At 40.2% G+C, this 26,132-nt stretch overlaps 1 protein-coding gene across 10 annotated transcripts in view; it reads left to right on the top strand.

Annotated features, from left to right (window-relative positions):
- Positions 1-26,132, top strand: part of KIAA0753 (KIAA0753 ortholog) — a 61,335-nt gene that overhangs the window by 29,683 nt on the left and 5,520 nt on the right. For all 10 annotated transcript variants that reach the window (XR_004027065.1, XM_003274581.2, XM_030800415.1 and 7 more), the window contains 9 exons: positions 1,067-1,183; positions 2,255-2,344; positions 2,562-2,651; positions 9,363-9,441; positions 10,502-10,585; positions 13,483-13,668; positions 14,796-14,877; positions 19,222-19,342; positions 19,850-20,074. Coding sequence is in view for 9 of the 10 variants with exons in the window: in XM_003274581.2 (XP_003274629.2) it covers positions 1,067-1,183; positions 2,255-2,344; positions 2,562-2,651; positions 9,363-9,441; positions 10,502-10,585; positions 13,483-13,668; positions 14,796-14,877; positions 19,222-19,342; positions 19,850-20,074 (1,074 nt within the window). In the remaining variant the exon portion in view is untranslated. The remainder of the gene's footprint in view (positions 1-1,066; positions 1,184-2,254; positions 2,345-2,561; positions 2,652-9,362; positions 9,442-10,501; positions 10,586-13,482; positions 13,669-14,795; positions 14,878-19,221; positions 19,343-19,849; positions 20,075-26,132) is intronic.

A 26,132-nucleotide genomic window follows, 5' to 3' on the forward strand; every position in this document is an offset into this window, starting at 1 on the left:
GATCTCACCAACACCATCTTAGTTTCAGGGAGCAATTAGGATAATGTTGACGTTACTGTCTTGTCATCCTCACTGATAGCACATTAGAATGAGAAGCTGCCATTCCCCAGGGCTAGAGAGAAGAGGAGCAGGGTCCAGTTAGGTGGAAATAATCTTTGGGGGAATCGGTTGAAGATAAAGGGGAGCTCGTTGGCCGTGAGGCAGTAGTTCTTGAAAACACAAGGGAAAGGACCAGGAGGTGGAACTGAAAAAAGAAAGAAGTAAAAAGCGGTCATGTCAGGGGAGAACAAGGGAGAAGATAGGTGACTGCAGGGTTCTGTCTTTGGAGCCATCAGAAGTCAGGGTGAGCAGCCCGGTGGAGGAGAAGCCCCCTAAGATTCCGAATGAATGTGAAGGAATAGCCGTGCTCGTCCATCCACTCTCATTTTCAAGTTAAGGAAACAATGTTTAGAGAATTTAATGTCTTATTCATGTAACAGCCAGACCCAAAATCAGGTCTTCTGACTTCATAATGTGCTTTTTTTGTTTTTATTACTCTATTCTGTTTTCTGTATTTTTGTATACAAGTATTAATATGGAGATGTACATTCAGTTGGTAAGCTCAATGGTTGAAGTTTGTATTACAAACCAAATATACAATGAACTGTCTTTTAGAGTGCATGTGTGGTGGGTAGAGGAGGGTGGGTGAGGCTTCTAGGCTCACAGTGCTGTTAGGCCTTATAAAGATACGGAGTTGCCTTATAATATGGAATGTAATTAGTGATCCAAATCTATATATTGTAACAGAGTTTTGTTGACACTCACCCAGTATTCTGTAATTGATCACTGTTTCTCATTTAAAATGGTGATGGCCTCTTTGAAGCAAAGGAGAATTTCTCCCCTTTGACACTGTGCCTGAGTGCAGGAGGATCTCACTTTTCTTCACATTCAGCTTCTACTGTAGGGCCCCGTGCTACAGATCACCATTAATTTAATGCTGTTGTCGTCTCTGAGCTGGCACCTACTTGGATGAGTCATTGGATACGGAGTGAATGATGACAAAGGTATGCTTTTCCATTTATTTCAGTGCCGCATGGCTAAAGGTGAAAACTAGCCCCAGAGATGCCACAAAAGAGCCTCTCCAGCAAGAAGATCCTCAAGAGGAAAGTCACCTGACAGGTGCTGTTGAGCATGAAGCAGCCAGGTTTGTGCTGGTATTTTTCAGATCTTTGAGAATTAAAGAGCTCCTTTTATAGAGACTTGGAAGTGAACCCTTTCTTCTCCTACATTTAAAGTTGGTTATTTAAAATGTAGATTATTTTAAAAAATAGAATAAATACATAAAGTGTAGTTTATTAAACTTTTTGGTCAAACTATACAGCATAGAGTGAGCTCTTCTATTTTTTCTTATTCATTCATAAATTATATATGTGTTGATTATATATCACTTGCTAGTTTTGCATGTGACACTGTTATGAGCTCTTTGGAGACTTTAAAAAGGGCAAATAGGCCATAATCCCAGCCCTTGCTTATTTATAGTCAATAGAGAAGTTATGTAATTAACTATAATTTAAGATAGAACACGGTATGTAACCTAGGAACTGAGAGAGTTTAGAAACGGGAGAGGGTGACTTCTTGCTGCAGAGGTCTAGGCTTCATGGATGGAAATTAAACTAGGACCTGAAGAACAGTCAGGATTTCAATATGGGAGATGAGGTGAGAACATTCCATAAGAAGAGAACAGTGAAAACAGGTTTCTCTGTATTCATTTGGCTGAAATTATTCTTACAGTGACGGGAAAGCAAAAATGAAAGCGGTCCATTAAATAATTTGACAATATTCATATATCCTAAACCAAAAGAATCAAAGCACTTTTACATACAACAGAGTTGTTCACAGTTAACTTTTCCCTTTTGTTTTTATTTGACTTCACCATGCCTATATGGCTCCTGGGGGCTCATTGTTTGTCTAAACTTGAAGATATAGCAAGGGTTTTGTTTGAGTCTAATAAGAAACCCCAAGTACAAGTGATAGCTAGTTTTCTTGAGAACCTTTGAGACAGGTTCTCATTGCGTTGTGCATAAATGCTTTCTGACATGGAACACGTTCTAGAGAGCTTTAGGGGTACGGAGAGGTTATGTTACCTACTGAGTAGCTTAATAGATCCTGGATTGGTGCTCTGCTCTGCGGCGGTCCTGACTTCTGGTCTGTTTCTGTGATGATGACACCCTGTAGTGTCGAGGCAGAATTGGTTTGACGCTTGACTGTCTGCTAGGCTCGCTTGGCTTGATGCTGAAACTTCCAAAAGATTGAAGGAACTAGAAGAATTAAAAGCCAAGGAAACTGACAACATGCAAAAACAGAGGTAAATATTTGCTCCTGAGGTAGGAAAAGGTAAGCAGGCCTATTCTACATCTCTATACGTTAATGATAAATAGAGATTATTTAGGCCTAGCTACACTTCTGCCTCCTTAAAAGACTGTGAAGTCACTTAAGCCAAGGGGGGAGCCAAGACTGGAGCTCAAGGGAGCCCCGACTCTGCCTTGAGGAGAGTTGGGGTGACTCTTGATACTGTTTTCTAGGCTTGACTGGCTTGATGCTGAAACTTCTAGAAGAACAAAGGAACTGAATGAGCTCAAAGCTGAAGAAATGTATAGACTCCAACAATTGAGGTATGTGTTTGCTTCTTAGGAAGAATAGTGGATGTTTGCTTGTTCTAATTGATCTAGATAGTTCTAGCAACCAACCTGAACTGTTAAGGCCTAACTTCATTACATGAAAGAATGAATAGCTGCATGTCTACCTGTATATTATACCATATTTTTTTGCTAGGAAATGCTTCTTTTGTGTGGAGTTTGAAGGAGAACTGAAAAAAATCTGTAATTGTAGAGAAGTTCTGTCTGAAAGATCAGAGTCTTATGTGTATTTGCTTGGACTACCCTCAAAGGTACTTTTCTCTAGCCAGATGTCAGTCCTTCTAAGGGCAGAAGATTAGTATGATGCACATACATGTTCTGTTCATGTGAATCAACATATAGCTACTTTAGTTTCACATGTTAGCTTGAGTGCAGGCTATGGTTTTCAAATGCGGTTCCCTTTTTCTATTCACTCCATAAGTGTTTTCAAAACTATAGGCACCGTAGACATAAAGAAGCTTGTTAAAAGATTTAGTTCAGCTGCTGCTGCAATTACCTCATTTTTCCAACTCTGATAATAATTCATCTTGTAGTCACATTAGCAGAACACTCATTGAAACATCTGTGCATTCTGTCACCATTCATGATGGAGTGTTCAGTCTCAGGTTAGAAGGGCTGTGGGTATATCATTAGAAGGCCAAGACTTTTTGTCTGTAGTAAAGATGTCAAGTCATACAATCCCAGAATCTTGGGATTTGAAGGATCTTTCCCCCAACTGAGACTTTTGGCTCCTCTCTACTATCTCTACTGAGGAACTGTCCAGTATATTTACACACACCCTCTGTGATGGGATAGTCACTACTGTCTGAGGGAATCCATTTCATGGTCATTTATTGCTAAGAAGGTGTGACATCAGGCTGTGTTGAAATTTGATTCTCTGTGACTCTTACCCACTTGTCCTTTGGGCCATATAGCAAAAGCTTCATCCTCTGTGTCCCATTTATTCGTCTGTGTGTTTTTACTTCAAAAATTAAACATATCACACATATAGAAGAACATACTAAATGCACATGTGCAATCCAAAATATTACAGAATGAACATCCACGCACTACCATCGTAAGCCAAGGAATCAACCGTTGCCACTGCTGCAGAAGTTTCCAGTGTATCCCTCCTCGGTTGCATCCCCTTTCCCCCGAGAGGCAGCCACTGTCCTGATTCTTGTGTTGATCTTTTCATTACTCTTCTTCATAAATCTGTCAACTTTGTGTGTATCCCTAACAATATCTTGTTTAATTTTGAAAACTGAGAAACAGGTACAAATCTAGCTGAACATGGAGAGGGCAGTGTTGCTGGTAGTATCAGATGAAGACTCCTAGGGGAAGACAGGTTGAACAGAGCCTGGATCCTGATCTGATTTGTGCTTTCATAAGAGTTTGTAGGTGCCCCACTCAGGAGGTCACCGAGCAGGGTTGGGAGTGAGTCCTGCACACACAGGGCGTCCTCCATCTGGAGGGCCTGTCGGTGAGCCAGGTCCACTGGACTTCGGGAGGAAGCCTTGTCAGGAGAGGGGCTGTGCTGGAATGCATGGCTTCTCAGCTCTTTCTGGTCAGCTACTGTGGGGATGGGATGACTATCCTTAGCAGACAGCAGGTCTGCAGGGAGTGGCAGAAACTTCATCAGCAAAGGGGCAAGACAAGCCAGGAATCTAGGCTTAGACCTCCCATTTCCCATATTGTGTTGTAATCTTCTTCAGTTTACTTGCTTGTTTTGATGGAGCACATGCTAATGTAGCTGCTGCTGCTTTTTTTTTTAAATTAGAGACAAGGTCTCACTATGTTGCCCAGGTTGGTCTTGAACTCCTGGGCTCAAGTGATCCTCCTGCCTTGGCCTCCCGGAGGGCTGGGATTAGGCATAGATTAATTTAGCTTCTTGAGAAAGGATGAATGGGAAGTAAATCCTTTCAGACCTTTCAAGTCTGAAAATGTCTTTATTTGCTGATAAACCATCTCATATTTGCTGGTAGCCTTACTGGGTATAGAAGATTATTTTTATTGGAAATTTTTGATTAAACTTCTTATTGTGAGGTAATCTTAGAGTCACACGAAGACCCAATTTCCCCAAATGGTAGCCTCTTGGGAAACTACAGCACAGTACTACAACCAGGATATTAACATTGGTATAGTCGAGATACAGAACCTTCCCACCCCCAAGGAGCCCTCATATTGCCACACCCACTTCTCTTCTGCCCCCATTCACTGCTTGGCTAAATATCTCCTGACAACCACTCCTCTGCTCTCCCTGTCCATGATTTTGTTATTTCAAGAGTGTTATTATAAGTGGAAGTGTATAGTATGTAACTTTTGGGGACTTCTTTAATCATTCTCTGGAAATTCATGGAGCTCATCACATGTATCAGTAGTTCATCCCTTTTTGTTGCTGAGTAGTATTCATGGTGTGGATACAAACAAACCATAGTTTAACCATGTACCTCTTCAAGAACATCTGAGCCTGTGGTCCCGGCTATTTGGGAGGCGGAAGTGGGAGAATCACTTGAGCCTGGGAAGTGGAGGCTGCAGTGAGCCATGATCATGTCACTGCACTCCAGCCTGGGCAACAGAGCAAGACCCTGTCTCAAAAAAAAAAAAAAGAACATCTGAGTTCTTTCCAGTTTGGGGCTATTATGAATACAGTTTCTATAAACAGTTGTGTACAAGTATTTGTGTGAACATAAGTTTTCCCTTTTTCCTGGATAAATGCCCAGAGGGCAGTTGCTGGGTTGTATGCTTAGTGGTATGTTCTGTTTTGCTTTGTTCCAAACTGCCATACTGTTTTCCAGAGTGGCTCTGTCTGTTCCCAGCAGCAGTGTTTGAGGGATCCAGTTGTGCTGCATCTTTGCCAGCACTTGGTGGTGTCACTCTGCTTTTTTGTAGGTGTTCTGATGGGTGTATAGTGGCCTCTGAACATCTTTTCATGTACTTGTTTGCTGTCCACTCAGTCTTTGCTGGCATGTGGCCATGGGTTTTTCTGCAGTGTCTGGCTGTAGTAGAGCAGTTATTTTCTAAGTTTTCCATCTTTCTAGGCTGCCCCTTTCTTAGTCCTTTTGATAGAGAGAGCAGACTTTATTTGCATTGGAGACTTCTTTTTTGTCTGTGCCTACTGGTGTTTCTGGGTTGCTGGCTTCTCCAGTACCTACTCTGGGATATATGAGGCAAAGAGAAATCCCAGAGAACTCACTGCTCTGTCATTCTTTTGGTCCCAGTGTCCCTCGGTGATGTGCCTTCTCTACTTCTCTCCGAGTCCTCTTATGTTTGCATATATTTAATGTCCAGGATTCTTAGTTGTAATTAACAGGAAGAAGTGGGGAAAGTACATTTTTCAACCTCTTCAGAAGCAAAAATCTGAGCATTTCTGCTCATTGTCTTGTTTCCAATGAGAAATCAGAATTGCTTTTTATCCTTCTCTAGAGGCTCACAGACTCTGCTTTCTCCCCAGGGTAGCTCAGATTCGTAATGATAGGACTTATTATGGGTGTGTTTTCATTCGTCAGTAGACCTTTTCAGCCTGGCAATTTATTTCCTTTAATTCTGAGAAGTTTTCGTGCTTTATTTTGTACTTTTTTTTTCTTGTCTCTGTTTTCTCTATTCTCTCTTCCTAAAACTCCTGTTCTTTGATGTTGGACTTCCTTGACTGGTCCTCTGATTTTCTTATCTGTTTTTTCCTATTTTCTTTCTCTCTTTCCCCTCTTCTACCTCCTCCCCTACCCTCCCCCAGTAGGAGATTTCCTCCAACTTTAACATTTAACCTATTGAGTTTGTCATTTCTGCCAGTGTTTAAATTTTAAAATTTAAAAATGTTGAGAGCTCTATTATATTCTCCAAATATCTCTTACTCAGTGGTCGCCTATCCTTTCATGGATACAGTGCTGTTTTCTGTCTATATTAACACATTTCCTCTGCCTTTTGACCTACATAATCTTTTTCTTTTCTTCCTCAGATACCTAGTAATCTTGGCTATCTTCTCATGTTTAAACGTAGGGGGAGTGATTACTGATCGAAAACTCAGAGTATGTGGGTTGGAGTTAGTATTTTAGTTTTTTAAATAATTGTTTCTATTGTGGTACAATTTACATATAGTAAAATGCAAAGAACTTAAAGGTACAGTTCAATGAATTTTGACAAATGCATATCCCTGGGTAACCAAAACGCTAATCAAGATAGATAATTTGTCCTTCAACCCAGAAAGTTCCCACATGTCCTTTTTGGTCATTCTCTACTCCACACCCCCATCCCTCACGGAGGCAGTTGCTTTGATTTCTTTTACTCTAAGTAGCTTTGCCTGTTCAGACTTTATATGAATAGAATCATCAAGATCTACCCCATTGTGTCTGGCTTCTTTTGCTCAAGAAAATGTTTGCGATTCATCCACGTTGTGTGTGTATCAGCATAGTTCATCCATTTTAGTGCAGAGTAGTATTCCACTGTGGGAATATACCACATTCTGTTTGTTCATCCTCTTGTGAATTGACATTTGGGCTTTCCCATTTATAGTTAGTATGAATCAAGCTGTTACGTACATTCTTGCACAAGGCTTTTTGTAGAAATATGCTTTCATTTCTCTTGGGTAAATGCCTAGGAGTATAATTTCTGGGTAATAGGATAGGCAGTTGTTTGATTTTATTAAATGAGCCATATACATTATCCAGAGTAGTAGCGTTTTATACCCCCATCAGCAGTGCATGCGAGTTCGTTTCTATTGGTTTCACATCCTTGCTAACAATTGAGCTTGTCAGTCTTTTAGTGATTCTGGTGAGAATGTGGTGGTATCTCTTTGTGGTTTTAATTTGTGTTTCCTTGAAGACGAATGATGTTGGACACCTTTTCTAGTGCTTATTATGAAGTGTCTGTTCAAGTCTTTTGCCTATTAGATTTTTTTTTAAGTGTTGATTTGAGTTCTTTGTATTTTCTGGATACGAGCCCCTTGCCAGATATGTGTGCAGCAGATATTTTTTTGCAATGCTATGGCTCGCCCATAGATCTTTGTAATGGTGTCTTTTGATGACTAAAAGTGTTAAATTCTGATTAAGACCAGTTTATCAATTTTTCTTTTCTGGTTAGTCATTTTTGGTGAACTAGCTGAGAAATCATTGCCTATGTTAGGGTCTCAAGGACTTTCTCTTGTGTTTTCCTTTAAGTGTTTTATAGTTTTACCATTTATTCTTATGTCTGTGATCCATTTAGAATTAATTTTTGTATATGAGATGAAATACTGATCAAAATTCATTTTCTTTAATGGATATCTGGCTATTCCAACACCATCTGATGAAAGTAACACCTAGACTGTTTGTTAAGGACACTTATGTTGGTCTTTAGATCTTTCCTTTGGCCTGTGTCAGACTGCCCAGAGAAGTTTTCTGATCTTTGGCCCAGAGAGTAAGATCAGGATGTTGCTTCCTAGCAGCTGAGTTGGGGAAGAGGGCTGTGAGTCTAATAACACAGCATTTAGCCTGCATACGTGACCCCCGCCTCTTTTCAGTATGGTACCTACAGCCTCAACTGTGATTGGGTGCCCCTAATCAAGAGACCTCACACAGAGAATGAGCCATCAGACTTCTCCTAGAGTTGGAAAGAGGCGACTGTGTAGTTGTGTGAAGTAGGGAAAGGGATCTAGGAGTCTTAATTTCTCAAACATCATTTAGCTGTTGTTGTCAGTTTTTAAACCACTCCCTCCCAGCTTAGCCCAGGCCTAGATGTACCTGGTACTACCAGTCATGTGCCTAAGTCAGCAGTACAAATTGTGTGGGTTCTAGTTTTTCCCACTACTGGCCCTAGAAGTCAACTTCCTGTCTATGGCCATACCACCCTGAATGTGCCCAATCTCGTCTGATCTCGGAAGCTAAGCAGGGTCGGGCCTGGTTAGTACTTGGATGGGAGAAGTCACCTTTCTCAGATCAGCTAAGTTAGTTATCACTTTTTTCCTTTGTTTTCCAGCACCATTTTTTTCTTCCTTATCCTTGTGGGTGTAAAGCTAACTCTACGGTTGTTTTAGTGGGATTTGGAGAGGGAACAAAATTCGTTTCTTTAGTTTACTAACCTCTTTAGCCGTTAATGGCAACCATTATTTTTTTAAAGTGTACTCAGTGTAGGCCGGGCGTGGTGGCTCACACTTGTAATCCCAGCACTTTGGGAGGCCGAGGCAGGCGGATCCTGAGGTCAGGAAATCCAGACCACGGTGAAACCCCGTCTCTACTAAAAATACAAAAAAATTAGCCGGGCGTGGTGGCGGGCACCTGTAGTCCCAGCTACTTGGAGAGGCTGAGGCAGGAGAATGGCATGAACCCGGGAGGCGGAGCTTGCAGTGAGCCGAGATTGCGCCACTGCACTCCAGCCTGGGTGACAGAGCAAGACTCTGTCTCAAAAAAAAAAATAAAAAAAAATAAAAAAATAAAGTGTACTCAGTGCCTAACACACTTCAGATGTTACCTAAATCCTTGTGCATAAAGTAAGGCCTAGGACCAGCACTGTCACATCACCTAGGAGCTTGTTGGAAATGCAGACTCTCAGTCTTTACTTAGACCAACTGAATTGGAATCTACATTTTCACAAGATCCCCAGGAGATTGGTGTGGCCATGAATGGTTAGAGAAGCTCGTGGTCATTTTATTTCCCTTCACCTGGAGTGGCAAATAAATATGTAAAATAGGATATTTTATTGCCTTTGATTTTAATTTTCAATTTTATTTCTAAATAGTGTTTCTGCCACCCAGTTAGCAGACAAGGTAGAGGAGGCAGTTCTGGATCGTTTGAAGCCTCTCTTGGTCAAGGCCCAGGTAATCTATCTAGTTCATTTCATTTGCTTGCTTTTTGGAAGTTCTGGATTTAAAATGAGTTGCTACAGAGGTCTCGTTGATCCTTTATAGGGCTAAGTGTCTCTGTGGCAGCTGGAAGATACCCCCAGACCACCAACTACTGATATGCCCTTCATTGTGGAGAAGGGATAGAGATAAAGGGATAAGGGGAAAGTCCTCCTTTTGAGAAAGTTGAGATTTTAGTTTGGGAAACAAGTTGGGATTGTAATCCCTGTTCTGAATGAAATGGATCTGTTGATGAAGTTAGTGTTCCATTAGCAGCTTTCACTCAAATGCTGTGTTTTTTCACCTCAGTGGTTTGGAATGCTGAGCTCTATTTTTCCAAAGGAGAGAGGTGTTAGGACAGCTTCTGTGCACAATCCAGTACTTTCTTGAGGATGAAATTATATATGGTATCACCAAGAGGTTGTGCCATCCTCCCATAAGCAGTAAGCTCAATTCTATAGCCAGACCCTGTAGCTCCACCCTGTAAATAGAAACAATCTTGTGTATATGACTAGATGAGGCCACAGAAGAATATTATAAATTTCAGTGGAACGAATGACATTCGGGGTCCCTAAACAGGCCACTGAACTTCTCTATTTTTAGTTAGAGAAATGTTAAATTTGTATTAGAGTCCATGGAAATCTCAGTAGCATAGAACTAGGAAGACTCTTAGAAATCAAGTAGTCTTGAGCTGTAGAGTGGCTGGAAAAAAAAAAAAAAAAGAAATCAAGTAGTTCAACTTCCTCATTTTATCATTGAGGAAGCTGTGGAACAGAGAAGTTGAATGACTTGCATAAAGCATGCAGCTATTCTGACAATGTTTACAGAGTTGAGGGAAGAAAAAGGCTGGAAAGCCAAGATCAACACATGGCATTTGTTTCTATGAAGACAAAGTGCTTTGAATTGCTACAAAAAGCCTAATGTAGCTAAAGCTGATGAATAGTTCCACACAAGTTATTCTGGTAATAGAATCCATTTGTACTAATAGGAGCTATAAGTTTTTATACTCCATGAATGTATTTGTCTGTTTTAATAGAGAGTCAATTCTACTGCAGAAGCAAATATTCATTTGAAAGATGGCTCGTCAGTAAACACAGCGACGGCCCAGCCTGCACAGGAGGTATGCGTTGTGTGATATTGGCATTCTGGTATTATTGCTTGATAACGTCTTTAGTTGTAATGAAAATGAAATACAGATTACTTTGCAAACACTAGATTATCCTACTCAAGAAGTATGAATATTATTTTTCACATTTGGCATGTTAATTCTTCCAGTGTATATTTAGTATTATGACTTAGGTCAGCCTTGCAAACAGAGCACAAAAATCTTAGAGCCACAGGTTTTTGTTAGTGGCTCCATCCCTCCTCCGGATCACAGAGTGTGGTGCCCTGTGTGGCCCTGAATGTTGATGGCCTGCGGCAGAAGAATGGCTGCCTGCCCTCATTTCCTTTCATTCAGCCTAGTTTCACTCATTATTGTCCTAATTTTCTTTATACTTGGGGCCTAATGTTTATTGTTAGGCAAGCATGTTTTGAGTGCCTAATATGTGACCAGTATCTGGCCTAGCAGAGAAAAAGGTGACCCAGGAAAAAAATGAGAACATTTGAGAAAAATAAAAACACATTTTCTTGTTGTCCACTCTGTACTCTTCCTCTGGAGGACCTGTTTTTAATATTTGTAGAAATGTTTCTGCCTTGCCTAGGCTTAGAGCTGCAGAGCAGAAGGTGCAAGTTGCATCCATTTAATCTTTGTGGAGTTTAGAAAGATATTTATTGCTTTAATTGCCCAGAGCAAGGAAAGGAAGCTTCATTCCAACTTCCTTCTTAGGTTTCAGAGCAGAAGGAAATTGGAATGAAGCTCCATTGGCCCAGTGACCTTAGGGGCAGGAAGAAGGTAGATTTCAAGGATGTGTCCCTATTCTGATTATTAAGCAATATTTCAGCTGTAACATATTTTCATAATCTCTGTGATTATAACTTTATCGTACCAAGGTTTTATGACATAATCTGATGTGAGGTGAGGCTTCTAAGACTGAAAGCTAAAAGCCTACATTTGGCCATTACAAATTCAGCTGTGTTATGACTTGGTGTTTTATGCAGCTTGGCCACTAAATGATATATATTTTTTTTCTGGAGGAATAGTAAGGCTAACATTTAACCCAGAGAGGCCACTCCATACTGCACTTTAATATGAAAGGAAAATGAAGTGATTATGAATGCTGGCAGTGAAATAGACATGTTTGAGTATACTAGGAATGATCAGCCTGGTATATTAGAATTATTTTGTAGGCATTACATGATGTTTAACACAATTTATTGAAACAGAAAAGTAACTCTGTGTAGTATTTAGAATTCTGGGCTGTTGTTAAATAGCAGCTTCACTGCAGAGTATTCCAGGCAGCACCGTCAAGAGTCAGTGTTGACAAAGAACTGAATGAAAACAAACAAAAGCAAACAAACTCATCAAAGTTGGCATGGTGAAGGAGAAAACTGTTTTTACTATGTTAGCTTATAAAAGAGCTGGGATACCTTGAACACAAATTCTCAGTATTCTCATCTTTAAAATGGAGGAGACATTTGCAAGTAAAATACAGCTCTCTGTAGATTTACTTATAGGCAAGATTCTCTCTCATATCAGGAAAAGGCTTTTGTAAAGGTACCATTATAACGTATCTGTCTATTGCTGCTACTGTTGTCATTAACTAAACTTGCACATGAAATATATATTTTTCCAAAACGTATGAGTTATTTTAGAATTAAAAGTTATACATACACATGGCCAAAATTTTAAATAATTCAGAAGAAGTATATGAAAAGTTATACCTCCCCACAAGCAGGTGCCGTTTGCTATTCTATACTCTGCTTCTTTATTTATAATGTATTTTTGTGCTCTTTCTGTATCATTGCATTGAGACCTTCCTTATCTTTTTTAATGGGACATAGTATTTTTGGTGTTCCATTCTTTATAGATGGAAAATACACACATGCGAGCATTATTGGTTGTCTCTTGATTTTTTTGTAATTTTATTATATTGGTTATTCAGTTTGATTTTTATTTCTTTAACTTTGACGAAGATTGGACATTTTTTCATATCTTTATTGGCCATTAACATATTTTGTTCTGTGAATCATTAAAGGTCTCTTAAATTGCTGTAGCTGTAACCATTCATTGAGTGTCTTATTTCATGCCGAGCACTGTGCTAAGTGTCTCAACATGCAAGCTCTTATGCAATCCCTACAGCTCTGAAATACAAGGTTATTTCCATATTACACTTGAGAGGATTGAGGCCCGGAGAGGTCAAGTAAACTTGCCCAAAGTTGCAGGCTTATGAGTGGGCAGAACCAGAATTTAATTCTAGAAATATTTCATCCTATTGCCTGATACAATTAATTCCCCCAGCAAACATTCTTTGCAAAAGCCTCTTTCAGGGCAGATTATAAACATGCATTCAAATCAAGAGAAATACAGAGCATGTAAAATTGCTTTGGAAACTGGAAAGTGCTTTTTGAATGTACAACATACCAGGTCAAGAAAGGCTGGTAGAGCTCTCCCAAATGATAGGTACAGAGTTTCAAAGACAAAGAATCCTGAACTTTGTGATGTCATATGAGCAGATGTTTTCACAGAAGCACTGCACCAAAAGAGAATAGTTACATCCTCGGAATGTGTGACGTGTAAAATATTGGACATTCTCCTGAATGTAGCAAAAAGAAGGTATTTGTTCTACCAACTGGAAAAACAGATGATAGTGATAATTTACATGGACAATAATGGTATTACTTGGTTAATGCTATCATTTAAATGACTGTAATAAAAATCATTCTGATGTTATTGCTTTTGATACTTACTGACTTAGGAGAATCTTGTTTTACCATAGAAACTCCGCCATTTGGATCTGTATGTTGTTGGTTTATCATGATTAACAATAATTTTTATGTTTTTCTGTTTTCATTATATCGTCTTCCCACCCCTAATCCACCCCATGCCTCTCCTCCCCACCCCACCCCATCTTGTAGGTTGCAGCTGTTGATTTTGAATCCAACAACATTCGTCAGCTTGATGATTTTTTGGAAGATTCTGCCCATGAGCTCTGGGCTGTGACTCATGCTAAGATCTTGGGGTCTGAAACCTTAGCCACCGTTGAGGACAGCAAGGATAGCCCAGATCTGGAGATGATGATGCGCCGAATGGAAGAGATGGAAGTAAGGTCTGGGGCTCCGGGTGTGGTTCGCTGCTAGGGGCTGGCCTCTGCCGAGTGCAATTTCTCCTCATGCCTCTGCAGCTTCATCTGTCAGAGTCACACAGTCCCAGTTTTAAATCCCTGCTCTATTGCCAGCTAGCTGTATGACCTTGGTATCGCCAACCCCTCTGATAAGTAGGGAGTTTTAAGGATAAAAAGAGGCATAGAGTATTCAGCTCACTGCTTGCCATGTAATCCAGTAAGTGACCATTATTATTATCCCCCTGATACCACTGATGTGTAATTCCAAAGACCCTGAGACCAGGGCCTGGGCCCACAAATGGAGTCATAGGCTTTTGCATCTGTCAGCTTGTACGTACTATTCAGTTGCCTCCTCTTCCCAGCTGGAGTGTGATCCTATCAAATCACAGATAATTTTATCTTCTTCAATTTCCGTGATACTGCTTCACCCAGCCTAACCCCTGGATTATTCAGTGCAGGAAAATGAGGTACAATAAGGAAGTAAGTGACATGGCCAAGGTCACAAAAAAAATCCTGGCAGAGCCAGAACGAGAATCCAGGTCTCCTGACTCTCAATTCAGCGTTTTCTTTTTCATCGCACCATGATTAAATCTAATTTCTGCTTTGCTGCTAGATAGAAACATTAGAGGGAAAACAATTGCTTTTTTTTTTTTTTTTTTTTTTTTGGATTTGAAAGTTTAAAGATACTCAGTTTACCCCAGTCTTGAAATCTCCCCTTGGCGATAGTTGTCTAGGCCTGGGGTGCCCAAAACAGTAGCCACTAGCCACAGGTGCTTATTAAACTGCAAATTAATGAAAATTAAATACACTCTAAGGAGTCAGTCAGTAGTTAGTGGCTACTGTATTGGACAGGGCACATATAGAACATTTCCTCACTGCAGCAGCTTCTAGTGGCCAGTGCTGGGCCAGATTGCCTTTATGCTAATTGCTTCATTTTATTTTAGACTTCGTCTCATGAACTAATTACTTCCTGGCCTGACAGATGCCCATGTCTGGCAATACGTCCGTATCAGTTGTGTCTGCTGAACTTTTACATCTTTACCAGTTCTGGTTTGTAATTAAACTCATTTTTTCTCATAAATTAAACTTTTTTCTTTTTTTTTAAAGAAATACCAGGAGTCCGTTCGTCAAAGATATAATAAAATCGCATATGCTGATCCTCGACTTTGGATGCAGGAAGAAAACAATGGTGAGTGTTTCCCCCATGTTTCCTCTAACATTTTATTCTGAAGAATTTCAAACATACAGAAAATTGAAAAAATTGTACAATAAACACTGCTATTCTCACCTTCTAGATTCTACAATTAACATTTCACTGTCTTTGCTTTGTCACCTATTTATCCCTCTATCCATCCATCGGTTCATCTTATCTTTGCATTTCAAAGTTGCACATATCAGCACACTTTACCCCTAAATATTCAGCATGCTTATTATCAACTAGAGTTTAATATTTACTTATGGCTCCTTTTTTCAAGATAAAATTTACAGGTGATAAAATGCACAGATCCTAACTGTGCTATTTGGTGGTTTTTGACAACTGGATACATGTCTATTATGCAAACCCCTATCAAGACATAGAACGTATCACCTCAGAAAGTTCCCTCATGCCCCGCCACGTAGGCAACCACTGTGCTTTCTGAGTTAGCTTTGATTGTCTAGAGTTTCATATAAATGCAGTCATACGGTGTGTACTCTTTTGCCTAGACTTCTTTCATTCACCATAGTGTTTTATAAATACTATATTTATGTCATAAATATATTAAATCTGTGTTGCTTATTTCCTCTTGCTGTTATTAACAAATTTAAGTTTGTAACAAGTTTAAGCCACATATTTGGTGGCTTAAAGCACAAATTTATTCTCCTATAGTTCTGGGGGGTCAGAATCTGAAGTAAGTTGTAAAGGATTGAAATCAGGGTGTTGGCAAGTTCATTCTGGAGGCTCCAGGGAAGGATCTATTCCTTGTTTCTTTCAGCTCCTAAATTTTGGGCTATTAGGAATAAATCTACTATGAATGTATTCATGTGTATAATCTGTGTGTATATCTTAAGTTTTTCTCTTGGATAAATACCTAATAGCAAACTTGCCAGATCATTAGATTAGTTTGTGTTTAACTTCATAAAAAATTGACAAATCTTTATCAAAGCGGCCTTGCTCCTGTTTCCTACATCCTTGCCAACATTTGCTGTCATCAGTCTTTTTTGTGGTAACCATCCTGGTAAAGGTGAATAATGATATTTAGAACCTTTCCATGTGATTTTTTTTATTTTTTGAGACACAGTTTCACTCTGTTCCCCAGGCTGGAGTGCAGTGGTGCAATCTCAGCTCACCACAACCTCTACCTCCTGAGTTCAAGCGATTCTTGTTGCCTCAGCCTCCCAAGTAGCTGGGACTACAGGTGTGCGCCACCACGCCCAGCTAATTTTTTAATTGTTAGTAGAGACAGGGTTTTGCCATGTTGGCCAGGGTTTTGCCATGTTGCCTTCAGGTGACCCACCCACCTTGGCCTCCCAAAGTGCTGGGGTTACAGGTGTGAGCTGCCACGCCCAGCCTCCCGAAGTGGGATTACAGGTGTGAGCCACTGTGGCCAGCCTCCCACAGTGCTGGGATTCCAGGTGTGAGCCACTGCGCCCGGCCTCCAGAAGTGCTGGGATTACAGGCGTGAACCACTGCGCCTGGCCTCCCAAAGTGCTGGGATTACAGGCGTGAGCCCCCTCACCTGGCCCCTTTTCAGGTGATTATTAGGCATTTGTATATCTTCCCTTGTGAAGCGTCCAAAATCTTTTGTCAGTTTTTTTTGGGATTGCTTGTCTTTTTGAGTCATAGAACTTCTTTATGTATTCTGGGTACAAGTTCTTTTCCAGATACATGTTTTTGTTTGTTTTGTTGTTTTTCTAAAATAATTTTAAGGAGATAATTTATATACTTAAATTTCACCTTTTTAAACTGTACAATTCTTTCATTTTTAGTATATTCACATAGTTGTGCAACTAATTCTAGAACATTTTCATCACTCCCATCATTCTTCTTTCTCCCACCCTGGCAGCCACCAGTCTACTTAGATAGAGGTTTTACAAAATTTTTTTTTCCCATGGAAAAAAAATTGGCTCAGCTGCTTATTTCCAAAAATGTTTTATTATGAACAGACATTTTTAATTTTGATAAAGTCTAACATCAATTCTTTCTTGAGTGGTTTTTGCTTTCTATGACCTAAGAAACCTTTACCTACTCCTAAGTGGGAAGAGATTCTCCTGTTTTCTTCTAGAGGCCAATGGTTTTAGTTTTATATGTAGGTCTATGATCCATCTTGCATAAAAGTTTGCCTGTGATTTGAGGTAGAAGTTGGGGTTCATTTTGTTTTTTCCTAACGGATGTCCATGTGTTCTAGTTCCATTTACTGAAAAGACTTTTGCTTTTCTCCTCCACTTTTCAAAATGTATCTATACGTACTTGGGCTGCAATGGCTAGGTTACTGTCACCACTTTGGCTGGGAAACGTTACTCAAATTCTGTTTGACTCGTGCTTATCGGTTACTGCCTTACTCAAGAAAAGAAGGAGAGTAAAGTGTGGTTAAACATTACCTCTAAGGAATGTAAGCGCCGTGAGTACTACCCTCATGAAGACAAAAGGAAATGGGGGATGGAAGGTTTACCACAGCAGCCTGTGTCGCGTGTCATCATGTAAAATAGGACTTGGAGGTATTGTGTTAGAAAAAGTACTCTCCCTCTCAAATTTTGACCAAAAGATGAGCCATCTAAACAAAACACTAACGTGTTATCTTTTGTGTGCTCTCTGTTTTCAAGTGCTCTGTGCTTTGCTCCTGTTGTTCTCTCTTCCCCTCAATCCTCCTCCAGCCTCCATTTTCATCCTCACATAACAGTCAAGCCGTTCTTCAAGGCCAGGCTCAATGATCCTACTCGGCCTGTGCTTTCCCTGGCATCTCTGCACTGGAACTTAGTTCCCTTCCTGGCCTGTGAACACCCATAGCACTTTCTGGCATGTCCTGCCATGTGTTCGAGGTATTTGTGAAGGTGTCTCATCTCTCTCAACTAAGCCACAGATTCTTTGAAAGCAGAGAGTTTGTCATTGTGTGTTCCTCACTGTGCCTAGAACAGGACTGGCCCGGCAAGGGCCCTTTTCATCATCGTTTAGTCAGCCCGTGGGCATTTTAGCATCTTTCTTTGTGGAAGCAGAGGAAAGGTAAAGGTTGGAGGGCAATTCATTTCCCTGATGGTTTGGCCACTGGCCACAAAGTTAGGTTGCATCATGCAGAAGACAGTCTTACAGAGGACTTGGTGTTCTCTTTTTTCAAGGATGATTTAAATTATTAGTCACTATTTGTGACTCTGCCGAGAGTCTAGGTATGCATTTAAAAGGAGCTCTCTAGGACACTAAGAACTGAAATGAGGTTTTGGACACATTCTGGAATCATGGAATGGTAGTAAGAGTCCCGTTTCTGGTTGTTCTGTTTGTTTAATTTCATCACAAAACCCAATTTAAAGTGATCTTTTCATTGTGCAGTATCTTTGTCTGTTATCCCCTCTGAGAACAATTGAAAATTTGATTGCACTCTCAGTAATAGTTTTACAAAAGCTGACTTATATCATACTCTCTGACAGCAAGAAATCATAAGCATATAAATGTGAGCCAAGTCGCTTGACGTATAGATGCTCCCTACTTAAGAAAAGGACAAATTTTCTTCCTACACTTGAAATACATTTAAAATTATAAATAATCTGAAACTCAGAAGAGCTGTCAAGCCTGCTAGTTCTAGTTAATAAATTAATGTTTTGACAATCATCATGCAGATTTTTTCAGCATTGCCCAGAGACAAATTAAATCAACTAATTCAGTGTTCAGGTGTGAGTGTTTTTTCTTCTTCTTCTTCTTCCTTCTTCTTTCTTCTTCTTTCTTCCTCTTCTTCTTCTTCTTCTTCTTCTTCTTCTTCTCCTTCTCCTTCTCCTCCTCCTCCTCCTCCTCCTCCTCCACCTCCTCCTCCTCCTCCTCCTCCTCCTCCTCCTCCTCCTCCTTCTTCTTCTTCTTCTTCTTCTTCTCCTCCTCCTCCTCCTCCTCCTTCTCCTTTTCTTCTTCTTCTCCTTTTCTTCTTCTTCTTTCTTCTTCTTCCTTTCTTCTTTCTTCTTCTTCTTCCTTTCTTCTTTCTTCTTCTTCTTCTTTCGTCTTCAGTAATCAAAGCAATTAAAGGTTAAAAAACCCAATTGCTTAAGACTCCTTGAGTGGGTGACTGGGTCCCAATGGAAGCCATGTAGCCTGGGGCTTTTCATAGACCTCCTTAACAAACCTTCCTCAGAGCAAGTTCATTATTTCTTAAAATGTATTCCTCATTGGTTTCTTTGTAACATATAAATTCATCTTTGCATTTAAAATGAGCATTTTCCCATTGCACTGCTAGCCAACCCTATCGTGCTTAAGAGATGTCCATGTAACTTGCTCTCAGGTTCTTGGCCACTAGGACAGCTCTAAAATGGACACCAACTGTTCTTTATATGCAGTCATTTTATGACCCTCCTTTTCTAGACCAAAAAATCTCGGCAATAAGTGAAAAGCCTCTGTCTCCTCATCCAATCAGAATCACGAAGACAGTGGATCGCAAGGATCCAGCTGTGAACATCATGTTAGAAAGGCCCTGTAATGGCAAGTAAGTGGCAAAGACACTTTCTGATTTCATTCTAGTCGGTCACCTTTGATGTTATTAGATTTTGAATTCTTTCAGTTCCCATAAGACAGAGAGAAATTCTTCCTTTGAGCAAGATCTTGCCAAACTCCAAGATGGCTGAGTAAATAGCGTGTTTACTAGATGGGCATTGAGTGTGTTGCATCTTAAGGAGCTTTTCCGTATTCAATAACATTTAGCTGTTTTTTTTAATGTGGAAAGCATCACATCAGTACATGTGGGTTGTAGTGATATTTACTGCACGATTTGCTTTAAGAATGCTGTTGTCTAAGGGACAGATATTCCCACATGTTGAGGGTTGGTTCCGTGAAAAGGGGAAGCAATGCATGGTGTTAGGATGTTGAGTTTTGTTCATTGTGAGAAAGAGAAATCAAGATGAGCCTTTGGCTGTCAAACCACGAGGGTAAATTAACAGTTTAGCCTTGCTTACAGATGATCTTGAATGCTTTCATCATTTTTATTTGTTCTCAGTTCCCTGGATGAAAGTGTGGGAACAGAGGAAGGATCAGAGAAAAGAGAGGCTCCTCTTCTCTCCCTAGCAGAAGATTCTCAACAGAAAGAAGGCCGAGCTCCCCTCTTTGTCCCACTGGGTATGCGGCACAGCATCGGTGACTACTGCAGTCGTTTTGAGCAGTACCTTCGGATCATATCTCATGAGGCTATAGGCTCCTTCAACCCGTGGCTGATAGCTGAAAGGTCAGTAAAATGTTACGGTCCTCTGTTTAGGAACCAAATGTGAAATTTTAGACTTAGAAAAAGCTGGAGAAAGCATTAGCCAAGGTCTTATTCCATATGCTTTTGGGCCCTGGAGTTTCAGTGGTTGTTCTTGGGCTAGGAGACAGGCTTTCTATTTTCAGACACAGGGAACCGTAAAACAGCACGGGCAGTGCCATCCACAGGGGTGCTCTGCAGCCTTCTTTTCCTAGGCAGAGTGTCCCAGTCAGCTCAGGCTGTCATCACAGAATACCATCAACTGCGTGACTTAAACAAGAATGTATTTCTCACAGTTCTGGAGGCTGGGGAGTCTAAGATCAAGGTGATGGCAGATTGAGTGTCTGTTGAGGGCCCTCTTCCTGGCTTGCAGATGGTCGTCGTCTTGCTGTGTCCTCAAGTGACAAAGGGAACTGTGGTCTCTTCCTCTTCTCAGAAGGGCACTGATCTCATTGAGGGACCTCCATCCTCATGACCTCATCTAAACCTAATTATCTCCCAAAGGCCCCACCACAGATACTACCACACTGGGGGTTAGGGCTTCAACATATGAATATGGAGGAAACACAGACATTCAGCCCCTAACAATAGAAGTACAATACTCAGGAGTCAGTCGGAGCTGATTTCCTGTTGCTGTTAATGCTAATGGTGTCCCATCAGAGAACACAAAATATTCCTGGGCAGGAAACAGCCATGACCATGGAATGTTCTTGGTGGGGACAAATTTGCTTTTATCAGTAGCAGGCCTCTGATTTTGCAACACTTTCTTTAACCCTTCTCTGTCTTTCTTTATGTGGGTAAGGTAGTTTTGTGGAGTCACAAAACAAGATCCTGTAGCTACTAAATTTTGAAGAATGGGTAGCCCTTTTTTTATGTACAAATAATTAAAAGATAGGTGTAAATCTATTCTTTTTAAATAGGGCCCACATTTAAATTCCTCGCAAGTTACCACCTTGTTACAAACATGCAAGATATTTTTCATCATTGAGCTAAGTAGTATACTATAATTACATTTATATAGTAGTATAGTAGTGTACTATGATTACATTTCTTTTTATTTGCTAGTTATTTTATATATTTGTTAACTTTACCTGTGCAGTAGCCTCTCAATAATATAATTTTTGTCTGGATCAAAAGTATCAGTTAATCTCTGTGACTTGGCCCCACCCTTACTTTTTCCCCTGAGGCCCCTTTTCCTCCTACCCGAGTCCGGACGGCTGCTCTCCAGATCTACTGGATGGTTTTCATCCTGGGGCTTCCCTTCCTCATCACCCTTCGTGTTAGGTTACGTCTCCCTGTAATAGATTCCCTGTTTTCTGATGCCTTTGTCTTCCGCTTTCTTGGTTTACTCTCTTATTTTGATGGCGCATATCCTGTTTTGTGTATTGGAGGAAATTTCTTGAAACTTACAAGTGTGAAAGTGTCTGCCTTCATACTTGATTGATGAGTTGGCTGAATTTAAAATTACTGGCTTATTTTTTCCAAAGAATATACCTTCCTTCTTTTGTGGGGATGAGGAAGGGATTGTCACTTAGCTGCCAGAATAGGGGTGGAGTGTGTCAGTCCAACTGCTTGTTCTGCAAATTTTCAGCCAGTCTCCTCATTTTCTACCCCACACTGCACTCTGCCTTCATGATTCTCAGCACTCTTAACTTCCTGAGCCTTCACGATGTTTTATAGGACAAATCAGCTTGTTTTTGCCTGGCATCCCTCCCACCCCCACTTACAGACTCTTAGGTTTCAGCTCCCTCTATGCTGCTAAATCAGTTATGATTCTTCTGTGTGCGTTTATCTCCTGAAAATCTTGGACATTTCTCACCCACATGTGTCTCTTTTTTGTAGATTTATGTATTTGTTTATCTATTTCCTTGTATTTAAGTGGGATTTTGGGTGGGATCAGGGATAATCACTTGTGTTTAAGCCCTCAGGTTGACCCTGAAGTCCTGAGACTTCTCTTTGGTATATATGATAGTACCCTTTGAAGTATATAAGATGCTTTGTTCTGGTAGAGACACAAATTTGTCTTCACATGTATTCTGAAGGATTATCTGGGAGAAGAGAAGAAGTAAACGCGACTTGCTTCCTTTCGTTAACACGCGCTCCTGTAGCATATGTACTCATTTTCTTGTAACCTGTCCAGCTCGCTTAGGCTAACCGGGATATTGGGAAATCCAAAAGCAAGCCAAGAAAGATAGACTGTTCCTTGTGTGTTCTTACCACCTGATCAAATGACACATTTTGTTCACAGTTGTTAGGTGGATGTAGGGAAAATCTCTCAGCCTGTAAAGAATAACAGGTTAAAATGTAGAGGACAGAGCTATTAAAATATGCCTGGATTTTTACAATATTTTCCTCTGCTGTTCTTTGACCCCAAGTGACAGTGCATATGAACAGTCTAGCTCTGTTTCATTTTTATCCCCTCTTTTTTTATTATTTTATTTTATTTTATTTTATTTTAGATGGAGTCTCACTCTGTCACCCAGGCTGGAGTGCAGTGGTACGATCTTGGCTCACTGCAACCTCCGCCTCCTGGGTTCAAGTAATTCTCCTGCCTCAGCCTCCTGAGTAGCTAGGATTACAGGTACTGGCTACTACACCTGGCTAATTTTTGTGGTTTTAGTAAAGACAGGGTTTCACCATGTTGGCCAGGCTGGTCTCGAGCTCATGACCTCAGGTGATCCACCCGCCTCAGCCTTTCAAAGTGCTGGGATTACAGGCATGAGCCACTATCTCTTCTTTTTTAGTTTATGATTTGAATATTCCAAAGATGAGAGTTATATTGATCAGATCTTTAAAAAGCATCCAAAGACAGTTGACTTCATCTAAAGCCTCTTGGGTAAGGAGAAAGCTGAGTTTTTTCCTTTCTTTTAATGTCTTTATTCCTCTTTATACCTGAAGAAAAGCACTGTTCCAGCAATTAGCATGAGCAGGTGATATAAACTGAATGCAAATAAAAGAGTGACATGAAAGGAAAGGCTTAAGGTGACAGTGCTATTATTGAAAGGAAACTCTTAAGAATTCCTGGCTTGAAAAACAATCAAGTGAATTCTGGTTGAAAAGGACAGATGAATGTATATGTTTCTGTTTACTTCCTATATCTCTATCTCACTATATGTCACTACAAGAATGAATAAAACACATGAAACCATCAATGACAGCAAACAAGAAATATCAATAAAAACTTGGAAGCCATAAAGCAGTTAGACAATGGTGACTGACTTAGCAGGCTAGAGAAAGATAAGTGCCTAATGAGGATGAAGGCAAGAACCAAGTTTATCTGTAAAGAACATTGGTTGAGACTCAGGAATTAGAAGCATCAGATGCTTGTGAATGCATGGATGTAGGTGTATTGGGCCATTCTTGCATTGCTATAAATACCCGAGACTGGGTAATTTATAACGAAAAGAGGTTTCATTAGCTCACAGTTCTGCAGGCTTTACAGGAAGCATGGTGCTGGCATATGCTTGGCTTCTCGGGACACCTCAGGAAACGTACCGTCATGGCAGAAGACGAAGTGGGGAACAGTCACATCACATAGCAAAAGAAGGAGCAAGCAAGGGGTGGGGGAGAATGCCACACACTTTGAAATGACCAGATCTCATGAGAACTCACTATCATGAAGACAGCACCAAAGCATGAGGGATCCTCTCCCGTGATCCAAACACTTCCCACCAGGCCCCACCTCCAGCAGTGGGGATTACAGTTCATCATGAGATTTGAGTGGGAACAAATATGCAAACTGTATCAACAGGTGAGCCAGGAAATAGGAGGCTTGGTTGACATTCTTATTCTTGAAAATGAGCAGACAGCTGAGATGACAAGATATTTGATAAAAGATACATAGGCGATTATATCAGTAAGCACTCTGAGGAAGCAAAGCAGACAATACAGTGAGAAGAATAAAACATTAAAAACAGACTAGAATTAATATTCTCAGAGAGCTAAGTGAAAGTGTTATATCATGAAACAAGAACAGGATACTATAAAAAAGGAACTTTCAGGGAATGAAAAGCAAGTTCTTAGAAATTAAAAACATGATGGCTCAAGTAAACTCACTAGAAGGATCCAAAGAAAATGTCAAATGTCTCAGGCAGTAGAATAAAAAGACAAGAAGCTAGATAATAGAGAAGAAAATATTTTTAAAATTAGAAGCCATTCTAGGAGATTCAACATCTGAATCACTGGAGTTCCAGAATGTGGGAAAAAGGAAAAAGGAGCAATGGGAAATTATCAGAGAAATGCTATAAGAAAATTTCCCAGAAGGCTGTCTTTAGATTGAAAGGGCTCATCAGTTGTCTACTTGTGAGTGAGTAGTAAGTGAGTGAGTGAAGGAATAAATGAATAGAACAGAACACACCATGGTGCATCATTATGAAAAGGAAATTTGAGCGTCTCAATATAAGAAAAAGAAAGATGACAAAAGATTCCAGAGGGTAAAAACTGTACACATTCAAATAATCAGAAATGAGAATGGCATATTGTTTTTAGTAGCAACACCAGAAGCCAGAAGATATTAGAGCCTGCTTCCAAAATTTAACCTAGAATTATGTGCTCAGATAAATTATCAATTAAAGATAAGGGCAGATAGAATAGAAACATTTTTAGGGCCGGGAATGGTGGCTCACATCTAATCTCAGCACTTTGAGAGGCTGAGGTGGGAGGATTGCTTGAGCCCAGGAGTTTGATACCAGCCCAAGGTGAGACTTCTTCTCTACAAAAAATAAGAAATTAGCTGGGCATGGTGGTACATGCCTGTAGTCCCAGTTACTCAGGAGGCTGAGGTGGGAGGATTGCTTGAGCCCAGGAGGTCAAGGCTGCAGTGAGCTGAGATGGCACCACTGCACTCCAAACAAAAACACATTTTCAGGTGGGCAAAGTGTTTAAAAATTTAGTTCACATGCTACTGGAAGATCTAAGTTACCAATGCAAGATGTACATTAAGAAAGAGGAAGACTTGAGTTTTAGTAAACTTAGACTCTACTGTGGAACTTCCAGAAGAATGGCAAAAACCTTTCCAGGACAAGATTTTTCAGTGAGCATAGAAAAGAACTAGTCCAGATTAGAGTAGTGGGAAAGAGCACTCCAGCGGGGACGGTTCCACAAGGGGAAATGCAGAACGGGCAAGATTAAAGAAGGAAGAAGAAGAAAAACAGATACAGTACCTAATGTGTTGGAATGTAGTGGAAGTACCTTTGTATTTCTCTCACAGTTTGGATATAAATTAGTGATAGGAATATAGAAAGTGAAGCAAATATAAAAACGAGGTAATCACTTTTGCTTCTAGTGATGACACACTTGGTAATCTGGACCACCTCTCCCACTGAGGATAACTGTTAATAGAAAAGCTGTATTAAAAATAAAACCTATATTCTTGAAGGCATCAAGAAGTTAACTAGGTAATGAAGAATAACTGGGCCAGGGTCCTGGAGAAGACAGAGCCCTGGGGAGGTTAGCCCTTTGTTGAGCACTGGATAGTCAGTTTGTAGGGAGATGAGCAGCACTTCTGACAGCCTTCTCAGAACAGAAGACAGAGGCTGGAATCAGAGGACAGAGGTTGGAATTCATGGGTTGCTAAAGTGGGAGAATTGTCCTGGTGAACTTTCCTCACTTTTAATTGAGCTCCTAAAAGATTGCACTCTGGAAGTACAGGTGACCTGGATATAAATAGGCCTTCTCAGGGACTCCACTCAGCTCCAAATTATCTCAGATTGGATTGAGGTGATTCTAGATTGTTACTGCCCCACAGGCACCACGCATTAGAAAACATAAATTTTCTCTGGAGGAAAATAACATCATCTTAGGAAACAATTTATTTCTATGATTGCTGAATACATTGTCTAGTATATGGTGAAAAATAACCAGGCAACAGAGAGACAAGACAATAACAAGAACAGACCTATGGCAGATACAGATATTAGAGCTATCAGACACAGACATTAAAATAACTGTGCCTAGTGCATTCATAGAAATAAAAGACATGAATTAGAACTTTGGCATAGAACTGGGAACTAAACAAAATCCAAATGGACATTCTAGAATGAAA

Source organism: Nomascus leucogenys, chromosome 19 (genome assembly GCF_006542625.1).
Source record: "Nomascus leucogenys isolate Asia chromosome 19, Asia_NLE_v1, whole genome shotgun sequence".
In the NCBI taxonomy this organism is placed as follows: Eukaryota; Metazoa; Chordata; class Mammalia; order Primates; family Hylobatidae; genus Nomascus; species Nomascus leucogenys.